This window comes from Plecotus auritus, assembly GCF_963455305.1.
Source record: "Plecotus auritus genome assembly, chromosome: 1".
NCBI lineage: Eukaryota > Metazoa > Chordata > Mammalia > Chiroptera > Vespertilionidae > Plecotus > Plecotus auritus.
The window spans coordinates 178,732,039-178,755,850 of NC_137770.1; the positions used below are offsets into that span (position 1 = coordinate 178,732,039).

The window sequence follows — 23,812 nt, forward strand, 5'->3', positions numbered from 1 at the left end:
CATGGACACATGGGAAGCTGAAAAGGAAGGAAGGCTCTGTGCTTATGAGGGCACAGCCACTCCCTTTGCCATCTCTGAAAGCTCAGAGCCCAGGGTGATGGGGACAGGATGAGCAGAGGGGCGGCTGTGTCTGGGGCTGTACCCAGTCGGACTGAGCAAGCATGGGGCTCTCCAGATGACTTCTGCGGAGGTTCTGACAAACTGAGTCATTAGTCCAAGCAGTTTAGGGAGTCAGAAAGGTCAACGGCTCTGGTCGATGGTGGTGGAGTTGAGCAGCTCAGGAGTCTGCCTGCTCCATCCAAGTGCAGTGCTCTACTTGGCAGGTGATGCTGGTCCCTGGGTCAGAAATCAGTGGCCTCAGAAAGGATGAATCATCACCCTGGGTGACAGGTGCAGGAAGTGGCCACCTGCTTGTGCAAATAGGGTGATGGCCTTCCTCTCGGCTATGTCAGGCACGCAGGACTCAAGGAAAGTGTGATTGCCTTGGTTCCAACAGGCCAACACTTCCCACCCTGGCTGCAGATCCGAATCACCAATGGAGCTTCAAGAAATTCAGATCCCTAGGCCCCAGCACCAGATATTTGATGCCCTAAGTTTTGGGTAAAGCATACCTTTTATCTTTTTTTTTTTTTTTAAGGGATCTGTTTTGGTGTCTCCTGAGGACCCTGAGGTGACACAATGATGCGTGGGTTTAAGAAGAGCTGAATTCGGGAAGCACTGCAGGTGGCAGGGCTCCAGTTGTTTAGGGAGCCATCCTGTAGTCAAGGCTCCACTGGAACGAGGACCTGCCCATGGGACATCTCCGCCTCCAGATCCCCTCAGCACCGCAACTCCAACACACCCAAGCCAGCTACTGTTTCCACAGGAACCCCCTTTGCTCCTCCTCTCAGTTAACCCCCCTGCTGTCTTCTGCCCTATCACCGGCCGGCCGCTCCAGCTCATCTTGGCTTCCAGTCGCCACCTTTCCCTGTCTGTCCAATCCTAGTTGAAGCATGAAGAACTGTGGGGCTCCAAGACCTTCCCCTTCCTGCAAGCTAACGAGTTCTCCTGCCTGTTTCACCAGTGCCGAGAGGAGGCATGAGACCCCTGGGTCAGAGACAGAGGACTTTATTACTCACACCCTGCAGGGCACAAATTCCATGTTTGCAATAGTTCCTCATGTCCGCTAGCCCCACAGGGAACAGTAATTCAGGCAGATGCTGCACATACAGCGGGTTTGCACCCCCACGAGGGACACTCAGCTTAGGAAACCCCGATCTTATAAAGGGATGTGTGTGTAATCCTGGCCCACCTTGGCATTATCCTCTGCCCACAAGGACATTTGTTATATAAACGTCCTGGGAGAGATAGTTTGAGACAAAAGGGGTCTCTTCACAGATATATAACAACACGACACCCATGGAGAATTGTCTCCCAACAATAGGAACTCATCACACTGAGCTATTAATCTCTTTGCTGTCTCTCTCCCGGTCTTTCTGTCTCTTCTGTTAGCAGTAGTTCTGGTTCCAGAACAAAACATAAAGTACACATTCCAACCCTCAGCTTGCAAACTTTTGTTTTCCATTACATAATAAAAAGTTGAAATGTCTAAGGCCCACCCTCCATCTGGTCTGCTTTATATTTCCCACCTTCTTGCTTCCACCCTCTCTGTATGTGCCCTCTGCCCTCTGGAGAGCTGAGTCCTCTCTCTACAGAACCCATTTAACTCTGTTTATACCTCTGTTAACTTGTTTGCTTAATATACTAGTAAGATGAATGTGTTTCTCATCTCCTCCCTCAAGAGACCATGTCTACCCTCTCTTCTATCCATGGTGTGTGATATACATAGTAAGTGCTCAGTTCATCTCTCTGTGGTGAGGAAGTCTGCTGGGTCAGCGAGTAGGGCTGTTTGGGGTTTTTCTGAAGTTTGAGAATGAAAGCTGGTGGCCCCAATTGTCTCAATCCTTTGGGCTTTGTTTTCATGCGTTCTGTTTCCCAGCCTCGTAAGCAGAACAAGTTGTCCTAGGAGATGTTGGTGCTGTAATGACTAGCCTTGTGAATCAAGATTTTATTCTGCTCCAAATAACAGGAAACCTTGCTCTGGGGCTTTGAACAGCACGTGTGTGTCTTATGTGTCAAGTCTGAAGGTCCTCAATACAAGGCTGGTTCTCAAGTTCGTTGATGCTACTGACAGACGGGCTCTCCTCACCTTTCTGCCCCCCTGTCCTTAATGTGTAGGCTCTTATCCTCAGGTTTGCACTTCATGGTTGCAAGAGGGCTGCTGTACTTCTTGGGCCCATGTCAACAGTTGGGGGAGGGAAAAGGAAGGAAAGGAAGAGGTGAAGGGGCCAAGGCCTTTGTGTAGGTCTTTGCCCTTTTATTCCCTAAGGATGCTCTTTGCAGGGACTTCCACAGAACCGTCACGCCAGCCTAGAAAGCTAGGGAATTGGAGCATCTTAAGCTCTGTTAATTAGCAAAGTTTTCTATCAATAAGTGGGAGCAGGATAATCGACAACTAACTCGTATATCTGCCACAAATGCCTTTTTAAATGTCTTTATCTTTTTATTATTCTTTCTTTCTTTCTTTTTTTAAATATATTTTATTGATTTTTTTACAGAGAGGAAGAGAGAGGGATAGAGAGTTAGAAACATTGATGAGAGAGAGACATCGATCAGCTGCCTCCTGCACGCCCCCCACTGGGGATGTGCCTGCAACCCAGGTACATGCCCTTGACCGGAATAGAACCTGGGACCCTTCAGTCCGCAGGCCGACACTCTATCCACTGAGCCAAACCGGTTACGCTATTCTTTATTTATTGACCCACAGTTCCTATGTGCACTGGCTTTGTAGACATTTGCGCCAAATGTCTGTGCCCCTGACTTCTTCCTCTTCCATGCTCTGCCTCATTTTCTCAGAAATTGAAGGTGTGTTTATTTGCTTGGGTCTTTTGCTGATACTACATTCCTCTTCAAATATGGCAAAGATGTGGGGCACTCTGGCATTTCTGGGGTCCTGGTTAGGGACATTTAGAGAAAACAAGGTTTGACAGCTGTTTCTGAGCTGTTGCCACATTTTGGCTTGTGGTCGGTGCGATTCTTGTGGGCCGAGGCCTGGAGCATCAGCTGTCCCGGAGGCTTACCACAAGGGTACGACACTCCCAATGAAACATTTAGGGGCAGGGTGTTTCTCTTCCCAGGGTCTTGGTGGAGTGTGGATGGAAACTTCTACTTGTATGAACCTTTTTAAGTGGGGGGTTAGATATCCTCGGACATTGGCAGGTGTTGGAATTCTCCAAAGGGACACCTTCTCCAAGAGCCGAGTGTAATCAGCTTGAGTTAGCAGGCCCCTATTGCATAAGCGCTCCTGACTCATGGGATGCAGGGGATGTGAGGACACTTTTGGCCTCAGGAGAAGGCCTGACTCAGCTAAGAAAGGGCTTTCTAAATTCCCGCAGTCACCACAGGGGCTGCCAGCCCTGTGAGGGCACAGGAAGGTCAGCACCAGCTCCCTCCTACTAGCAGGATGGGGTGGGTGCAGGCTTGGGCACGGCTTGCAGCTGTCTGTGTTCCTGACACTTGCCAGACTGCAGCTGTCACTGGCCCTCGGAACGTGACGTTTTTCCTCCGAGGGGTAAAACCATGCAAGCTCGCACAAGTCATAACAATGCTCTTGGGTCAAATATTTGGACCACTGCGAGCCATGGCCTTTCCCATAGTGCTGCTTCTCTCCCCTAAGGACCCGTGTCCCTGCCTGCTGCCTGCATGGGAGCTCTCTACGGGGTCACAGACACAGGCTTCTGGTGGCCACAGAGTTAAAGGGACTGGGGAAGGTGGGCCAGGGGGGGATTCTAACAGGCTAGAGGCATAGGCCCTGTCCAAAGGCAGGCACAGCCACAGGCTGCTCTCCTGAAATATAGCACCCCAGGTTGCCAGGCCTCACCATTTTAAAGGTCAGAAAAACAGAGTTTTATGCAGAATCATCCCAATTTTAATTTATTTTATTTATATAAATTTCTAAAAATTTGTTTTAGAGAAAGGGGGAGAGAGAGAGAGGGGAGGGAGGGAGTGAAGAAGGGAGGCGGGGAGAAAGAGAAAAAGGGAAAGAAACATCAATCAGTTGCTGCACACACGCGCCCTAACTGGGAATCAAACCCTCCACCTTTTGGTGCATGGGACGATGCTCCAACCAACCCAACTGAGTAACAGCCGACAGGGCCATCCACATTTTAAATGTTGACAACTGTTCATTTTCCTCCACTTCTTTTTTTCAAAATACCAAAGATGTATGCGCCCCCCTGCCCGTTCGCTGTCTGTGGTCTGTGGAAAGAAATGGGTTAGCTGGGCCCTGGCATCCTGGGAGTGCTACATGAGGATTCTCTTGGAAGAGGCGGCTCTCACCCCAGGCCTCCCCTCCCTCTGCTCGTGGTGCTGGGAGACACTTACAGATCAGAGCGGTGGCCCGCAGCCTTGTAAGAGCTGCACCGGTGCGGGCTGTGGTTGATGAGTGTTGGCAGGCAATTAGGCTCCAACGAGCTGAAAACCAGCTCCAGTGGGTGCTTGGAGGTGGGTTCTGTGCCTCCTCCTCTTAGGAGACCACTCTGACAGACTGTAAGGGGGTGGTGAACAGTGAGTGGGTGCAATGCCTAGATGCCCAGCAGGAAGGTGCTGCCACTCTGTCCTTGCGCCCCTCCTCCCTTGTGGTGGGTCCCTTAGGACAACCGTTCTCAGCCGGTGTGCCGTGAGAATTTTTAAAACATGCAATACTCCACTACCTAGTCAGGGGCTCTGACCTCTTTTCCCTTAGATTGGATTGTCAACATGTGAATGAATCAAAATTACACCTTTTTTTTTTTTTTTTTTTTTTTTTTTTTGCCAGCTCGGTTGCCAACCTTTGCCAACGAAGGTTGAAAATCGTTACCTTAGGAGACTAGGGAGGGCTTGGCAGGAGCACTGAGTGTCCAGGAGGTGACAAAGGTACGAGTGGATCCGGCAGGTGCAAAGAGGGGTCCTGACAAAGAAAGGAATGTGGCTGCTGACTTAGGTTAGGGTCAGGAAGTCGAGGCACTGACAGTTTTCAGTCTAGGAACTACCCTCGCATCGGCACTAAATACTCACAACTTAGTACTTGAGATTTGTTTTTCAAAACTGGAAACATGTCTTAATGTCCATATGTGGGAAAATGGCCAAGTAAATTATAGAACATCCATATACTTGAAGAATATGCGACTAATAAAAGGGGTGGGGGTTGTGAAATAGAGTTCTTAGTAATGTGGACAAAATGCTTGTTATAAGTGTGTGTGTGTGTGTGTGTGTAAAGGATGTAGCTATACGCGGCATAATACTTCAACCACTAAAACATGCGCACACAGGGCAGTGGCCGTGGGGAGCCCACCAGGGCAGCCTTCTGAAACCCTGCATCACACGTCAGCCCCACGCTTACCAGCCCTACGCTTCACAGAGGAAGGGACTGTCAGATCCGGTAACGAGCAGCCATTTGTTCAGGTAACTGTCCCCTGTCAGCAGCTGCACATCTTGCTGACTCCTGTGGCTCAGGGAAGGCACTGCCTTGGTTATCCTGGTGGGGGGAGGTGAGGGCAAGGCGTAGAAGAGGGAAAGCAGGGGTTATCAGGTATAGACTGTGATATTTTGAAGCTCAATGGTCACTCTGCTGTGTCACTTCCCCTAACTTCTGCTGGGCACTAGGAGGTGGAAAGGGTGGATGAGAAGAGTCGAATGTGAGTCATTAATAACGAACGCCTCCTCTACTTTTCTTACCTGCACGAAGGAAATCATTGTAGGAGAGGCATGATGGGGAATAGGTTGCATTCTAGAACCTTAAAAGAGGGAGTGCGAGGTGAAGAAATCGTCTAGTGATGGTTGGCTCCATTGAAATCAGGGACTATTTTGGATTCCTGCAGAGATGGGTCTGAAATCAGTTACTCAGGTTAATATTCCCTCCCCATTGTTTACCCTGATTAGGGCGGCTCTTGGTATTCTTGGGTTGAGTTGCAATCTACATGGCTTTGTGTATCTCAAAGCACAATTCAACCTTCACTCCTTCACAAGTTCTAATTATAGGTACTCGTCTGATGTGCCCGCGCTGGACATGGCAGGGCTGAGCACGGTGAGGCTGAGCCGAACAGCGATGGATGGAGGATAAGAAGGTGGCCAACCTGCTCTGGTCCTAGCGGGGCAATGCTGACTTTGGGAGAGCCTTGGGAGAAGGGGTTTGCATCTGAGTGCATGGCCACCACGAGGGCAGGGACATAGCAGCAGGCGTGGCTCTGTTCTATAAATGGCAGTACTTAAAAACAAACCAATAAACAAAAACACCATGTGACTAGAAGGGAGGCCTATTTTTAAAGGAGGTATGGTTATAAAAATCAAAGTGAGCACTCATAGAAGGGTCTATTTTTTACAGTAATCTGAGGGTACACCCAGAATTTCTTCCCCTCAGAATTCTTCAGGATTTCTGGGAGGCAGGAAGTGACAAAGTAACTACTACAACATTTAGTGTTGTCTCTCAATTTTAGTTAAAAATAGATTATATATATATATATATATATATATATATATATATATATATCTCCTATATAATAAAAGGCTAATATGCCAATTGTCCCCTTGAGAGTTCAACCTACCGGAAGTTTGACCACTCGCTGTGACCTGTGCTGATCACCAGGGTGCGGCATGAAACGAAGAAGGCCCTGGCCGTCCTTGATTGCCAGCGAGGCCTAGGGACCCTACCCGTGCATGAATTTCAGGCACTGGGCCTCTAATATATATATATTTAAGAGATCTATTGTTACATTCAAAGTTTATATACTGGAAGTCTGGTTAAAGCTTTAAAATTTTTTATCTTAAGGTAACAGAAGTATAATAAATATCTTTAAAATTATTTAATTAAAAAATCACCATATGTGGAATCTAATGAAAAAAATAAGCTGATGAACAAAATAGATCCAGAGACATAGAAGCATGGAACAGACTGTCAAACCTCAGAGGGAAGGCAGGGGAAGGTGGGTGGATGGTAAGAGATCAACCAAAGAACTTGAATGCATGTATGCATAACCCATGGACACAAACAATAGTGTGGTGATGGCCTGGGGTGGGAGGGGAGGGCGGGCTAGAAGAGATCAATGGGGGGGAAAAGGAGACATATGTAATACTTTCAACAATAAAGATTTTTTAACAAATCCCAAACTCCAAAGTAAGATACTTCGAAGTATGACCGAGTTAGGCTTTATACTTTCTTGAGGATAAATAAACTAGCTAATTTTCTTACAACCTAATCCTGAAATGGAAAATGTGACCAAAACCAATTAGATACTATGAAGTGCTACATGCCACTGAACATGGCTTTAATTCTTAATGGCTAAGAAGATTAAAATTGCACGCATGCCTACCAGAAAAACCACGGACCTCTCAGCATGGACAAATTCTAAAAATGTGTTCTGAGGTCTGGGATAAATCACTTCTCACCTGAGTCCCCGTTTCTGTGCCTTAACCCCCCAACTCGCTCCATTTTGATTCCTTGAAGGCTGCATCAATGATGCTGTGGACCAGAGAAACCAGGGCAGTTGCTGTGAGAACAGGGCTGCTCATGCATCACTCGGATCCTCTGGATGCCTTGGGAAGTGGGAGACTCTACACTTCTTACTGGAAAAATGTGACAGCAGGCAGCAGGAAAGCAAGGGACTGATGGGACATCAGGAAAATTGTGGGTATCAATGCTTACATGGTCCAAGTTTGGTCTAATTATAATGAGTGAACTGTCATTATACTAAGTTCCTATCTAGTGTTATAAATAGAGGAGTATATGGTCCATTTTTGACATGCCATTAGGCCATTACATTAGAATCTCTGATAGCTAAAAAGTTTTGGTAAAATGTTTTTATTTGTTTTCTAGGCAGAAACAAAGTGTGGTTAAGGAAATAAACTTTTAAAAGTCAACTAAGAAGGAAATAATAAAAAATTAAATTTAGAAAGGAGCATAAATTCTATTCAAGACTCATTTCTGGCCCCTGCCAACCCCGCTTCAAATACTGTAGCTGGCCATTCATGGCATATAAAGAGCAGTTACCCGTGGAAACCTCCAACATCAAAGGGATCTTGCCTGTCTAGTCAAGAACCATAATGACAAGTAGGCCGTCACAAGTGGATTCACTACCATCTGCCTTCATGCAAAACACATACCATTTATATTTAAGAAAAAGACATATACATGAACAGGTATGTATATAAAAAGATATATTTTATATATACAGATAATTGGGCAGCATGGAAAACGGGAAGGAGGATTTTTTCTATATTGAGAAAAAAACTCATAGCATTATAGCCTCATTTATATTGACTTAGTAACAATAAAATCTAAGATTACTGAGCTACTTACTGTTCTTTCCACTTGACATATGAAGAGACAGGAAAAAGAAGTACTAGTGGGGACCTACATTCAAGGCCTGCTCTGTAGACCTGGCTACCTTAGTCTCTGCGGGAAGGAAACAAGGGGTTACATTCTGCATTGACAACTGGGTGCTCCTCAAACTATTAATAGACACTCTGTCTCCCATTTGGTTGTTCTTTGAGCTCCTTTAGCTGGGAACCCTGCAGCGGGGACAGGGGAGTGTAGGTTAGACCATAAAGTATCACAGTTCCATCCAACTTTACCTTCAATCTCTAGGTTTCAATTGTCACGAAAACCCTGAGAAGCAGGGATCATTATACTCATCATATTAATGATGGGATCATTAAACTCATCTTATTAAGTAGGGAACATTAAACTCATCATATTAATTCCTTACAGGCCCAGAGAGTAAGGTATTTGGTGATGAACAGAACCAGGATGTGATACACATCAGACAGTATCTAAAGACCTTACTCTTTGTACTTATCACACTTTAAAAATACTTAGCACATCTTAGACACACCTTTAAAACACATATCTTTGAAGCTTCACAATATATAATTATGCATGTATGTATGTAAAATAAGAGATCTCATCTTTGAAAAAAAAAATCCTCAGTTTTCCTGGCTACAGCTATGAAGATTCATCCCTAAAATCACTAGGTGCTTTTTAATAGACACTTGTATAATTCAAATGTTATGTCTTCTTAGAGTTAAGAAGTGGCTTTTAAACTTACTGATTCTATTACAGTTGGATATAAAGGGTAATGCTCACCAAGGTAATACACATCTTCACCTCTTATGTTCAGCAGAATTAGATAAACCTTCTAATGATACCAAAGAGCGTTTCTTTTTCACATGTACACATGCAGGGTTTCTCAGAACACTTCACATGAATGCTTATATCTGAGAGCTGCATTCTATTCCATTCAAGAGGAAATCGTTTTAGAACTGAAGAATTTTGTTCCACATCGCCATTGCTATCAGTATGCTCAAAACGTGTTTTAGCAAGGGCAACACTGGATTGTGGCCCAGTATTTAGTCAATTTTGCTTTGAGTATAGTGGGGTTGCTGTTTGGGTGAGGGTTAACAGGATTCCAAGGAGCAAATGCCGCGGGAGAGAGAGGGTGGGAACACATTCTAGTGCATTTCACTCACCCATCTTCTTCCCTCTCATTTCTGGTTTTGCTCTTCATCTGTGCTCTAGTTCTGGCACAAGGTGATAATTCAAGCTTTGTGGTGCTGCACCTCCCATTCTCTCCCTTAGAAAGCACTCTTAGTGGGTAGCAAGCTAAAGGTGGCCTCCATTAAGATATAGGAGGTAAAGGTAGTAATGTCTGTGGGCTCCTACCCACTGTCACAGCATAGCAGCACATCACCCAGGGTGGTGGACCTCTGTCACCATAAGGGCACAGGCTTCTGGTCTCTTGTAGAACAGCTGCTGATTTGAATTGCACGTTGTTTTGCTGGAGAGGAGTTTCTAGCATATCAGCAAACTGATTGCTGGTAGTTGACAGAGAATGGCGCCTCTCAAATCTATGATTTGTGGATGCCTCTGTTCTGAGGTTTTCTGTATAATGGGGAAGGATCCTACCTTCAAAAAAAAAAAAAAATCCCTGAAGTCAGACAATTATCTAAATCTCAGTTTCTCTAGCAATCTATCTAGAATTTTTTTGGGCAGTATGGAAGTTTCATGGAAATTGGAATTCATTCAACAAATATTTACTGAGCACCAACAATGAGTAAAGCACTGTTCTAGGAGATGGAAATAGAAGTAAATTATACAAACAAACCAAATGATGCCACCATTATGGTTTGATATACAATTTATTTATTTAGTTATTAATATGGACAGTCTTTACATTACAGATGTCTTTCAAAACTATAATAAAATATAGTCCACTATCCATTCCAGGAGAAGATAATAAACAAGATCCTTCTTGCAGTAAGTGTAGCATATAGCAGTCCCTTTCTTGGGCATCAAGGGAATAATCAGTCAAAGGGTTCTTTACCTCCACTGGGGTTTTAACTTTCTTGAATTATAGCTGTTTCAGAGTCCAAAGTCCAACTTTGATCACCTACAGATGTACACCATCTCATGTGGAGAGGAAGGAGCCGCTACCCCTGGCTGCCCATTCTGTCCTGCAGTCCTTCCACATTGCAGCCTATTCTACCTCTCAGCCACTGTTTGTCAAACTTGGGCACAGGGAGAAGGCAGGTATGTACAGGGATGCTTTGATTAATTTACAAAGACTGTGTTTCAAAGCTCTAAAAATCCATTTGGTGGTGGTAGTGGCAGTGAAGAGTACATTATGGTTCTCCAAGGAGGTCTTCTCCTTTCCCGGGTCCTGGCGCTGTCACCTTTTCTGAGAGCCTTTAGGATCTGCAGTTCCATGTGGGAAGTGGAGGTGGGGACTCTAACAGCTACTGGTATGAGGCCACCTGCAGAATGAACTGGAATGGCTACTATGGCTTTATAACCTGCTTCCTTTCTTTAATCTAGACAAAGACTTCTTAATGTTTTCCTATGTCCAGCAAGTTCTAATATGATTTAAAAGGACTTTGGGAAGAAACCTCTTGCTTTTGAGCTGAATGATGAAAAACAGGGGAAAAAATCCAGTCTCCAATGAGCTATATTTGTTTCCTTAGTTGAAAACAAATGCCAAAGTGACTTTTACAGACAAGTGTTGGACAACCCTGATTAGTTGATGAAAAAGTTCTAAGGTGAAACTGTATGTATGTATATATATATATATATATATATATATATATATATATATTTATATATATATATTTATATATATATATATATGAATCTAAAATATAGCCAAAAATCCAAGATGTACTAGTGTAAAAGGGATTCTTCAACCCCGTAGTTTCATACTGAAAACTAGAAATGTTTTCAACATCAGGTTACTGATAACAGCCAATTAAACATGAAATTAAAAACCCCAGGAAGTTCTGCCAAGATTGTGGCAGTTTCAAGAGTCTACATAGTTAGGAAGAAGGAGAAACCATAGGGTAAAGAGTGAGAGCACTGGATTTTATTTAACTCTAGGTACCATGAGTTTGACATTAGTAGGTAAGACTAATGAATGAACAGCCATACAGTTTTTTGGTCACTGTGCTTACCAAGCACCAAAAAAATGGAGCTATTTTTACTATTCAATATCATCTTTAATAAGCTAGACAGATCCTGCTGCATTCTTGTTTCTTGCTAATTTACCAGTACATTATTATGTAGTTTACCAAGTGTGAGGAGCAAGTCATTATGTAGTACCAAGTTAACATCATCATAGGACTACAACATGCACATTCTACTTAATGTAGCTCAAGCAACAGGAATACAAAAGAACAGTTATGGGTGGAGACTTGTTTTTGACAAATTCATGTTCACACTAACTATGGGTTTTAGAAATCTTATTAGGCAGGTACCTACAGAGTTCTTCAATTGGTACTGCAACATTACACGCATGCACAAGTGATATGGAAGAGAATGAACCAGAAGAGGCACCTGGATGGAGGGCAAAGGGGAAACCAGAGATAGGATGATGCCATGTATCAGGGAGGGGCAGTTTTCAGCTCTCCACAGTAAGTCTCTGCTCTGTGAGAGAGGCCTGTTGGGCAACACTTTTGTTCTCATGACTGCGAAGTTTGGATACAACATCTAGAAAGGCCAAATCCTGTACTTCCTTGTGTAGAGATTCTGGAAGACAAAAATCAATTTAACAGACACATATACCCAAAATGTTTATTTGGATGATAGATAAAACAAGAAAAAAGACACCATAGTAGCCTAGAAAGGTCATCTTTAGAGATGTGTTATAATAATAAATAAATAAAATCAGAGGACCTTTACTTGCCACATTAATATAAAGATAAATCAGATGTCAAGTTTTATGGTCTAAGGGTGATTAGGATAATGAGTTATAATTAAACAGAGCTCATTGTGTGATCTCAAGGTTTTAGTTATATAGTTCAAATATGAAGGTTAGTGACTTAGATCTGTTTCAGCTTAATTTTGTGGCAAAAAAAAAAAAGGTTATACTTTACATCCATTCAACAAATTCTGTGACACTAGGCTCCCTTTTAGATTTCCTCTTTCTGGCTTTTCTTGTTCTATTTAACCTCAATTACAGGAAAATACAGGACTTGTAAGACTCTGAGAACTACTACATGGAAAACTGAGATCCAGTAAGTATAAAGCAATCAGCATTCCTCGAATTGATGGTTTACTTTAATGAGATTGAGGTATAAAACTAGAACCAATGTTTTTATTTAAAATAGAAAAACCCATTATAAAATTCACATAGAATCTCAAGAGACTGAATATCCAGAACAAGCTTGAAAAACAAACAAACAAAAAAGAGTTGAAGGTCTCACACTTCCTAATTTCAAAACTTACTAAAAAGTGCAATTATTAAACAGCATAGTCCTGGTATAAAGACAGATACAGAGACCAAAGGAACAGAACACAGAGCCGAGAAATAAAACTTCATATAGGGGGTCAAATGATTTTTGTGACATGGGTGTCAATACCATTCAATGGGTAAGTGGACTTTATCAAAATTTAAAACTTCTGTGTATTCATTGAATATCATTTTCCATGCCTTCACACGCAGTCTGTGTGTCTTTTATCTAAAGTGAGTCTCTTGTAAGCAGCATGTGGAGTCACGTTTTTTAATTCCTTCTGCCACTCTGTGTCTTTTGATTGGATCAGTTAATCCATTTACACTTAGAGTAATTATTAATAGGTATGTGCTTATTGCCATTTTGTTCATTGCTTCTGTTGTTCTCCAGTGTTCCTTTCTTCTTGATTTTTTTCCTTCTGATTTTCTTTAGTGTTTTGATTGAATTCCTTTCTCTTCTTTTTTGTGTATGTTTTAGGTTTGTGGTTACCAGGAGTTCCATATATATACACCCATATCCATAGCAGTCTACTTTCAGCTAATAAGCATTTAAGTTCAATTAAATTTTAAAAGTACTACCTTTTTATGGCCCCCTCGAGTCTGTTTTTGACAACATGTTTTCTATCTTTGTGTTTTGTGTAACTCCTGATTAATTATTGTACTTCTTTTTATGTTTACTATTATTTTTAAACCTTCCGATTAATTTTTTAAGTGGTTGATTAACTATGTTTATTTTATACTAGAGGCCCAGTGCACAAAATTCATGCACGGGTAGGGTCCCTAGACCTGGCTGGTGATCAGGGCTGATTGGGCCTTCTGGCTGCCAGCTGGGGCCTGGTCATAAGCTCATGTCATAGTGAACGATCAAACTCCCGGTCTCGCAGTCAAACTCCCAAAGGGATACTTTGCATATTAGCCTTATATATATATAGACTAGAGGCCTGGTGCACGAAATTCGTGCATGGGGGGGGTGCTGTCCCTCAGCCCAGCCTGCACCCTCTCCAATCTGGGATCCCTCTCACAATCCAGGATTGCTGGCTCCCAACTGCTCGCCTGCCTGCCTTCCTGATTGCCCCTAACCACTTCTGCCTGCCAGCCTGATCACGCCCTAACTACTCCCCTGCCAGCCTGATTGATGCCTAACTGCTCCCCTGCCAGCCTGTTTGCCCCTAACTGCCCTCCCCTGCAGGCTTGATTGCCCCCAACTGCCTTCCCTTGCAGGCCTGGTCCCTCCCAACTGCCCTCCCCTGCCATCTTGTGTCCACATAGGGGCAGGATCTTTGACCACATGGGGGCAGCCATCTTGTGTGTTGGAGTGATGGTCAATCTGCATATTACTCTTTTATTAGATAGGATAGAGGCCTGGTGCATGGGTGGGGGCCATCTGGTTTGCCCTGAAGGGTGTCCCTTGGGGCATGGGGAGGCCTGGGCAAGGGGCCTGTGGTGGTTTGCAGGCTGGCCATGTCCCCCGGCGACCCAAGTGGAGGCCCTGTATCTGGGATTTATTTATCTTCTACCATTGAAACTTTGTAGCCTGGAGCAGAGCCAAGCCTTCTGTTCACTCCGTGGCGGCAGCCATTTCTGTTGGGATTTATTTATCTTCTATAATTGAAACTTTGTAGCATTGAGTGGAGGCCTGGGCCAGCCAGGGTGTGTGGAAAGCTTCGCTTCCTCCATCACCGGGGAAACCCAAGCCTCCCTCCTGGTCTCTCTGTGGCCACAGCCATCTTGGTTGGGTTAATTTGCATACTTGCTCCTGATTGGCGGTGGGCGTGGCTTGTGGGAGTAACGGAGTGATGGTTAATTTGCATATTGCTCTTTTATTAGATAGGATTTGCCTTTATCATTTTTTTCGTTTTTTTAAAAAATATATTTTATTGATATTTTACAGAGAGGAAGGGAGAGGGATAGAGAGCTAGAAACATCGATGAGAGAGAAACATCGATCAGCTGCCTCCTGCACACCTCCCACTGGGGATGTGCCTGCAACCAAGGTACATGCCCTTGACCGGAATCAAACCCGGGACCCTTCAGTCCATAGGCCGATGCTCTATCTACTGAGCCAAACCAGTTTTGGCTATCATTTTTTTTTTCTTTCCTTATTTCTAGTTATGGCCTTTTCTGCATAAAGAAGACCCCTTAACATTTCCTGTAAAGCTAGGTTAGTGGCTGTGAACTCCTTTACTTTTTGCTTGCCTGGAAACTCTTTATGTCTCCTTCTATTTTGAATGATAACCTTGCTGGATATAATATTTTAGGTTGTAGATTCTTTTCTTATAGTACTTCTTTGAGTACTCTGAATATCTCCTGCCACTCCCTTCTGGCCTGTAGTTGTTTCTGAGAAATCAGCTGACAGCCTTATGTGGTTCCCCTTGTATGTGACTTAATTCTTGCTGTCTTTAAGATTATCTCTTTATCCTTAACTTTTGCCATTTTAATTATAATGTCTTGATCTGAGTCTGATTGATCTTGTTTGCAACTCTCTGTGGTTCCAGGATGTCTGTTTCCTTCCCCAGGGTAGGAAAGTTTTCAGAAATTATTTCTTCAAATATTCTTTCTGCCCCTTTCTCTCTCTTTTATCCTTCTGGAATCTCTTCAATGTGAATGTCAGGATGCTTGATGTTATCCTAGCAATCTCTTATACTATACTAGAGGCCAGGTGCATGAAATACATGCATGGGTAGAGTCCCTAAGCCTGGCCGGTAACCAGGGCCTTCCTTCATTCTGCGCCACCCCCTGGTGGTCAGTGCACATAATAGCAAGTGGTCATACTCCCGGTGGAACTCCTGAGGGGACACTTTGCATATTAGCCTTTATATATATATATATATATATATATATATATATACTTTTAAAGCTATTTTTTTCATTTTATTGTTCTGATGGGTGATTTCCATGTCACTAACCTGTTCTTTATTAACTAATCTGCTGTCAATTCCTTCTAATGTATTCTTCATTTCAGTTTTTGTATTCTTCATCTCTGATTGATTCTTTATTACATTTTCTCTCTTCTGAAGTGCTCTCTGAGGTTTTTTTTATTGTACGTTCAAGTTTGTTGAGCATCCTCATGCCTGTTTCTTTGAATTGTTCATTAAGCAAATTACTTACTTATCTCAATTTCACTAAGGGTTTTCCTCTGGAGTTTTTTCTTGTTCCTCCATTTGGGGCATGTTCTTCTGTCTCCCCATTTTGTTTTGACTTTCTGTTTCTTCCTATGAGTTTGATAGAAGAGCTGTATCTCTCAGCCTTGGAAGAGTGGTCTCTGTATAGATTGTATTGGATAGTTTTGGCAGGCTGATTGTCATTGGGAGGGATATGTGGGTTGCAGGTGGGGCAGCCTGATGTAAATAGGGCTGGTTGGGTCATTCTTGATGTGCCCTGTTCCTTTAACTATCTGATCAAAACAGGGTCTGTACAGGCTTCTTTGCATGCATCTTAACACCCCACCAGTCCATCCCCTCTCCAGGCAATGAAACTCCTCATGCACTCAACTCTGCCTGCATGCCCTGTTGCTTTAATTGTCCACTGGCAGAACAAAGTCTGTATCTCAACTCCTTGCTAACGCTTCCCTTCCTCCAGATGGGGCTTCTGGTCAAGATGGTGGTGTAGGTAAATGTACTACTCGAATCTTCCCACAATCACAACAAATATAGAACTCAACTACAGAACAACCATCACTCAGAACTGCCTGAAATCTAGCTGAATGGAAGTCCTATAAACAAGGATATAAAGAAGCCACAACTACACTGAGCTGGCAGGTGAGCCCCAAAGCTAAGTCTCCATCAAACTGGCTATCACTGTTTGTTTTGCCTTGGTGATTCCCTGAGACTCTGCCCCACTGACTTGAGGGCCCACCCAACCTCGTTCCAGTGGCTTTTCCACATAAAAAAAGTCTTATTTCAGACTTTCCTAAAATCTCGCTAACAAGCAGTATCTGGCCTCAAAATACCCCATACCTCTCACTAAGTGGGCCCAGGCCTAGCAGCCAATCTTGGTTTGCAGCTTGGCCTCTCCTGGACAGCTCTAAGCCCAGCACAAGTAGCAATCATCTTCAGATCGCTTTGTACCTCATGTTGAGTGGCCCCGGGCAGAACACAGGCAATGGCTGACCTTGGCCTGAACCCCCTGGGAGGCCCCAGAGACAACACACACAGTGGACAGCTTCAGACAACGTCAAAGCATCACCAACCAACCACTTCCACAAGTGACACACTCAGAGGACACCAGAGCCCTACTAATGCAAGCCCTGCTCTGTGGGGTGGGCTCCTGCACAGCTAATTCTCTACGGTGGTTGCAGCCAGTCTTTGCAGGTGATCAGTCTAGCGGTAAATCCCTCCCACTGACATGCCAACAGCAATCATGGCTCAACTACAACAGGAGAGTGTACACAGCCCACACAGGAGGGCACACTTGGAGTGCCCAGAACTGGTGAACTGGGAGGCTGTGCCACTGGACCCTACAGGACACCTACTATACAGGCCATTATACCAAGCCCAGGAGACATAGCAGCTCTACCTAATACATAGAAACAAATATAGGGAGGCTGTCTAAATGAGGAGACAAAGAAACATGTCCCAAATGAAAGAAAAGAACAAAACTCCAGAAAAAGGACTAAACAAAATGGAGACAAGCAATCTACTAGATGCAGAGTTCAAAACACTGGCTATAAGGATGCTCAACAAACTTAGGGGAAGAGTAGATGAAGTTAAAACTTCAACACTATAAAAAAGAACCAGTCAGAAATAAAGGATACACTACCTGAAAGGAAGAATAATTTACAGGGAATCAACAGTAATGTAGATGAAGTCAAGAATCAAAACAGCAATTTGGAATATAAGGAAGCAAAAAACACCCAATCAGAACAGCAAAAAAGAATACAAAAATAAGAGTGTAAGGAGCTTCTGGGACAACATTCACATCATGGGGGTGCCAGAAGGAGAAGAGAGAGAGCAAGAAATTGAAAACCTACTTTAACCAGTTAACTGCCACACGGAAACCATTCCCACACACCATGATATTTTCAATTTAATTAAAAAAATCAATTTGCAATGAATATTATAAAAATAAATATATTACTCACAATTCGGGTGTTCTTGAATATTTTCAGCTGAAAATTCTCATGAAAAATTATTTTAAAGTTGGTCAGGGCAGCCACTTAGGGAAAACATTTTTTTTTCCTTAATAGACGCACGTGGCATGTGGGGAAGGTCCGCTGCTTGCATCTACAGACACTTATGGCATACAATGGGTTATCCTATCTAATAAAAGGGTAATATGCAAATTAGCCATCATTCCATCACAAATATGGTGGCGCCCATAGCCACAAGATGGCAGTGCCCAGTCCTCTCAGCCCTGGAGTCCCCCAGCCCTGGGGGCCGGCTGCTGAGAGAGGGCAGCGTGAGCGGCCTAGTGGAATGCTTGCTTCGTCGCCGCAGCGATAAGGCAAGCGTTCTGCGCCGGGCCACGGATGGGCCTCTGGCCAGGCCGGGGCGCGGATGGGCCTCTGGGCCACGGAGAGCCTATGAGCAGCAGGCGTGGAGTGGCCAGGCCCCGCAGAGAGCTACTGGTGCATGGATTTGTGCACAAGGCTACTAGTAAAAAGTAACAAGAGAAAATTTCCCTAACCTGGTGAAGTAAATAGACATACAAGCCAGGAAGTGCAGAGAGCACCAAACAAGATAAACCCAAAGACATATCATAATTGAAATGTCAAAGGTTAAAGACAGAAAATCTTAAAAGCAGCTAGTTACCTACAAGGGAGCTCCCACAAGACTGTTAGCTGATTTCAACAGAAACTTTGCAGGCTAGAAGGTATTAGCAAGAAATATTCAAAGTGATGAAAAGCAAGTACCTATAACCAAGATTACTCTAACCAGTAAAGCTATCATTTAGAATCAAAGAACAGATAAAGAGCTCCCCAGACAAGAAAAAGCTAAAGGAGTTCAACACCAAACCGGTATTACATGAAATGTTAAAGGGTCTTTTTTTAAGAAGAAAAAGAAAAAAATAAGATAAAAGATATGAATAAAATGGCAATGAATACATATCTATCAACAATTAAATGTAAAGTACAAAATAAATGAACATAGATATAAAGAACATTTTGGTGGTTGTCAGATGGGAGGGGAGTTGGATGAAAAAGTTGAAGGGATTAAGAACAAATTGGTAGTAAAAGAATAGTCATGGGGATGTAAGTACAGTATAGGGAATATAGTTGATAATATCCTAATAACTATATATGGTGTAAAATGGGTATGAGATTTATCGGGATGACCACTTAATATGTTATAGAATGTCTTATCACTGGGGTGCACACCTGAAACTAATAAACTATTGTATGTCAACTGTAATTGAAAAATTAGAAATGATGTAAAAGATGTACTATGTTCACTGCAGCATTATTTACAATAGACAAAATATGGAAGCAATTTAGGTGTTCAGTGATAGATAAATGGATAAAGATGTATTTATATACAATGAAATATTATGTGACAATATGAATGGACCTAGATGTTACTATGCTAAGTGAAAAAAGAAGTCAGACAGAGAAAGATAAATAATGTATGATTTTACTTATATGCTGAATCTAAGAACAAAACAAAAATATACTTACAGAAACAGAGATCAAAAGGATGGGTAGCCAGGAGGGAGGGTGTGTAACAAAGATGAAGGGGAGTATAATCATTGATAATTTTACATGGTGACAGATGATCACATCGTAAGGTATAAAAATGTCAAATCACTATATTATACACCTGAAACTAATGTAACTAATATAATACTATATACCAACAAAACAGAAAATATACGATCCAACAATATGTTGTCTTAAACTTCAAATATAATGATATAGCGGACTGAAACTAAAAGGGTGTTTGTTATTCAAAAGAAGAAAGGAGTAGTTATTTTAATATTAGATAAAGTAGACTTCAAGTAAAGAAAATCACCAGAGACAGAGAGAGACATTACATAATGGTAGAAAGATCAATCCATCAGGAAGGCATACCAATCCTAAAAGTTGAATATACCTAGCAACAGAGCTACAAAACATGGGAAGCAAAAAGTGATAGAACTGATAGGAGAAATGGATAAACCCATCATTATAGTTGAAGACTTCACCATTCATTTCTCAACAATGATTAGTCAGAAATACAGAAACTCAACACCACTACCAACCAAAAGGATCTAATTGACATTTAAAGAACACTCCACCCAATAACAGCAGAAGACACATTCTTTTCAATTGTCCATGGAACATATACCACAAGACATGCCAATAATTTCTTTAAAAAATTTTTAGCTAATATCATGGCATAAAAATCAGAACTTGTTCTTTATATAAAACAATATTTTAAGGTTGATAAAACTTACAGGTATTGATTTTGAATACTGATTTAGCTTATATTTGCTATATAGTGTGTGTTTTTTATTATAGTAAGAACCTTTTGGGACTATTTTCAATGTAAAAGTAATGCTATAACCTCCATAAACTAATTTCTAATGTTTTTTAAACCCAAAGCCACCATTTACTATTATTTTATATTTAATAATGTCAAACATATGTTGATGGATGGAAATCAAATGATAGAAGAAATACTTACCGGATCCCATGAGAGCACAGATCAGAACCATGGAATTATATTTTATTTCAGGAGCACTTCTCTCATCTGCTAGCAGTTTGTGTAAAATCGGTACAAGTTTAGCACTTTCTAGATCTTTCTCAGCAGTGTCTAGAACAGGAAATAAAGTAGCAGTTATACTCATTGTTTATGAACCAATACAATCTGGGTAAACATTGCTTCCTTTTCTAGAAACTGATCATGTGAAACTTTCCAAAAGGGACTGATAAATAATAATGATCTAGACATATGATACTAAATTCAGGCCTTATAAAAAAAAGGTAGAGAGTGCTAAATTTCAGCAAACATTTTATGTTTAAACTAATATTTAGAATTAAAACATTCCTTTTAAATGAAGCAATTAAAAATCTTTTGTTAAACATATACAAAAGCAGAAAAGATGGTATAAGGATACCATATGCACTATCATCTTCATAAATTATCATAGTCAATTTTGTTTTATCTATCTCTAATTTCATCTACCTACTGTCACACATCTCAAATTATTTTGAAGCAAATCTTATAAATTACACATGTATTTTACATTGTATCTGTCTTTAGGAGATAAAGAATGTTCATTCCTATTAAAATCCCAGCAGGATTTTCTATAAAAATAGATGAGCTTATACAAAAATTTATATGGAAAGCTACAGGTCCTAGCAGAGGCAAACAATCTTGATTAAAAATAATAAAGTGGGAGAAATCTTCTACCCGATATTAAGGCTCACTATATAGTTATCAAGATAGTGTGGTATTTATTGATACATAGATCATAGGAACTGAATATAGGACTCCAGAAATAGACCCACACAAATATGCTCAACTGATCTTTGTCAAATGTTTAAATCATTTTAATGGAGTAAAGGGAACCTTTTCAACAAATGTTGCTGCAAATTAGACAGCTACAAAGAAAGGAACCCTGACCTAAACCATACCTTATACACATATTAACTCAAAGGGGACCACAAACTTAAGTGTAAACTTTTAGAATATATAAAGGATCCTCAAAACATTAGAAAATAAGCAAAAGACAAATAGGCATTTTACCAAAGAACATATGATTGAAAATAAGGACATGGAAAGATGTACAACATCATTACATTATAAAAATGTAAAACATGTAAATTAAAACCACAATGCGCTATCTCTTGTAGCTATCAAAATGGCTAAAATAAAAGTAGTGACAACACCAAATGCTGATGAAATGCAGAGAAAATTAATCACTTATACAGTGGCAGTATGAGTGTAAAATGCTATAGCTACTCTGAAAGACAATTTGAGTTTCTTTAAAAATTAAACATGCAGTTATCACAGAACCCATCAATTGCATTCCTAGGCATTTAGAGAAATAAATTTATGTTCACATTAAAACCTATATGTGAATGTTCACAGTAATTTTATTTTTTGAAGCCTCAAACTGGAATTAGACCACATGTCCTTCAACAGGTGAATGGCTAAACCAATTGTGGAATACTATTTTGCAATAAAAAACTGAGACACAAGACAAATCCGATGACTCTTTAAGAAATTATGCTGAGCAAAAGAAGCCAATTCCAAAAGATCACATACTATATGATTCTACTTACATAACATTTAAAAAATGAAAACATTTAGAAATGAAGGGCAGATTAGTGGTTTCCAGGGGTTAGGAGCAGCATGGGAGGTAGGGGTAGGAGGCAGGTGAGTGTAGTTATAAAGGAAGGGATCCTTGTGGTCTTAGAACTATTCAGTATCTTGACTATGGTGGTAGATATACAGACCCACACATGCAAAAAAAACCCACAAAAACAAAACAAAACAACAACAACAACAACACCTGTATAAAACTTAACACACATATAAAGGAGTATAAGTAAAACTGGGGAAATTTAAATAAGGTAGATGAATTATATCAATGGTTAGAATATTATACTATTTAGTTTTGCAAAATGTTTCCCCTGAGAGAAAGTGGACCAACTATACAAGGAATATCTTTGTAGTATTTTTAAAAACTGCATGTGAATCTATAATTATTTATTTAAAAAATATAAGAACTCTTTATAGCTTGGAAAATATAGTTTTCAAAGTAGGTTGTGTATTAAAAGATAGTATAGGCTTATTTTTATATCTTAAGCTCAATGAACCTAGGAAACAATTTTAAAAAATGTATGTATTGTCGTTTTATATAGTTCTATGGGAAGGTGACCAGATCCAAGCAAATGCTAAGTTATCAAGAAGCTGACAAAATTACAGCTTGTTTGGAAGATACTGGCACAAAACCAGATTTACCCCAGGGTGGAAGGTCAAGGCTATTCTGAAAATGCTCCATTATTTTAAGCCATTTAAAGCCAGTCTATGAACCCAGTTTGGTAGGCGATATCATCATCAACTCCTAGCCCTCCATCATAGCTTCCAACCTTTAAAGGTGTCTAGACTTATAGACTAACTCACATAATCTACCCAAACCAGGCTTGGCTAGACTCAAACTGACCTCCATAGCCTCTCCACAATTACTAAGAGTAAGCATACATTGTCTTGAAGTCTTTTATCTTCAAAATTCAAAAAATTTCACATCCTACTTACGATTTTTTAAAAACTCACAACCCTGTAAGAAGACAAAAATACAAATTTCCTATACCCCACATATGAGTAAATCTGACACTGGAGGAAGATATACCATGTGTATCTTTTGGCTTCTCCTTCCTGAGATAGGGGTTGGTGGGTCCACTTTCCCCAGTGTGAGGATTATGGACATAAATCATCAATGGAAATTAAGAGATGATCAGTTAATAGTATTTACCTGCAATGCTTTGAACTGGACAGGACACTAAGTAGAGTCTTCCTTTCAGTAAAGCAGCCTAAGGTGTTACCCACAGGCCATGTGACACTTACTGTCCCCAGCTGACTACATTAGAGACTGGTTCCTAAAACAAAGGTAGCTACCCATAAGCTAGATGTGTATGAGCTAGCTTCTCATGAAGAATTCTTACCAACAGGGATGCTATATGCTACAAGACAGACACTAACTGCATTATTTAAACTCTGTATTTGGAGAATTCTGAATGTAAAACACACAGAAGAATGACATAGAAGGTGAGAATTAAAATGAAGGCAATGCTATAAAGCAAGGATGGGGAATGTCCAGTCCAGGCCTAGGGCTGTATAAGGCCCACAAAATGATTTGGTTTAGTCTGGCCTGGCCTGGCCAAGGCATTAGGGGTGAGTTAATTGACCAAATACAGCAGGCTAATTTTTAAGTTGATAATTTTGTATGGCCCCTTGAATGATGTTATAAATATCCAAATGGGCCCTTGGCATAAAAAAGATTCCCCACCCCCACAAAGCAATAGAAACCAAGATGATAGAAGATTAGCAACAGAAAATTTAGCAGTAGAGATGGAAGAAAAGGTCTGGATCATTGGAA

General features: G+C 41.3%; 1 protein-coding gene across 8 annotated transcripts in view; it reads right to left on the minus strand.

Annotated features, from left to right (window-relative positions):
• Positions 1-11,404: 11,404 nt before the first annotated feature.
• The window catches only part of RAP1GDS1 (Rap1 GTPase-GDP dissociation stimulator 1), a 137,220-nt gene continuing 124,812 nt past the window's right edge, over positions 11,405-23,812 (minus strand). For all 8 annotated transcript variants that reach the window (XM_080682862.1, XM_080682859.1, XM_080682866.1 and 5 more), the window contains 2 exons: positions 20,392-20,520; positions 11,405-12,088 (listed from right to left, as the gene is read on the minus strand). In XM_080682862.1, the coding sequence (XP_080538988.1) occupies positions 11,961-12,088; positions 20,392-20,520 (257 nt within the window). In that variant the 3' untranslated portion in view covers positions 11,405-11,960. The remainder of the gene's footprint in view (positions 12,089-20,391; positions 20,521-23,812) is intronic.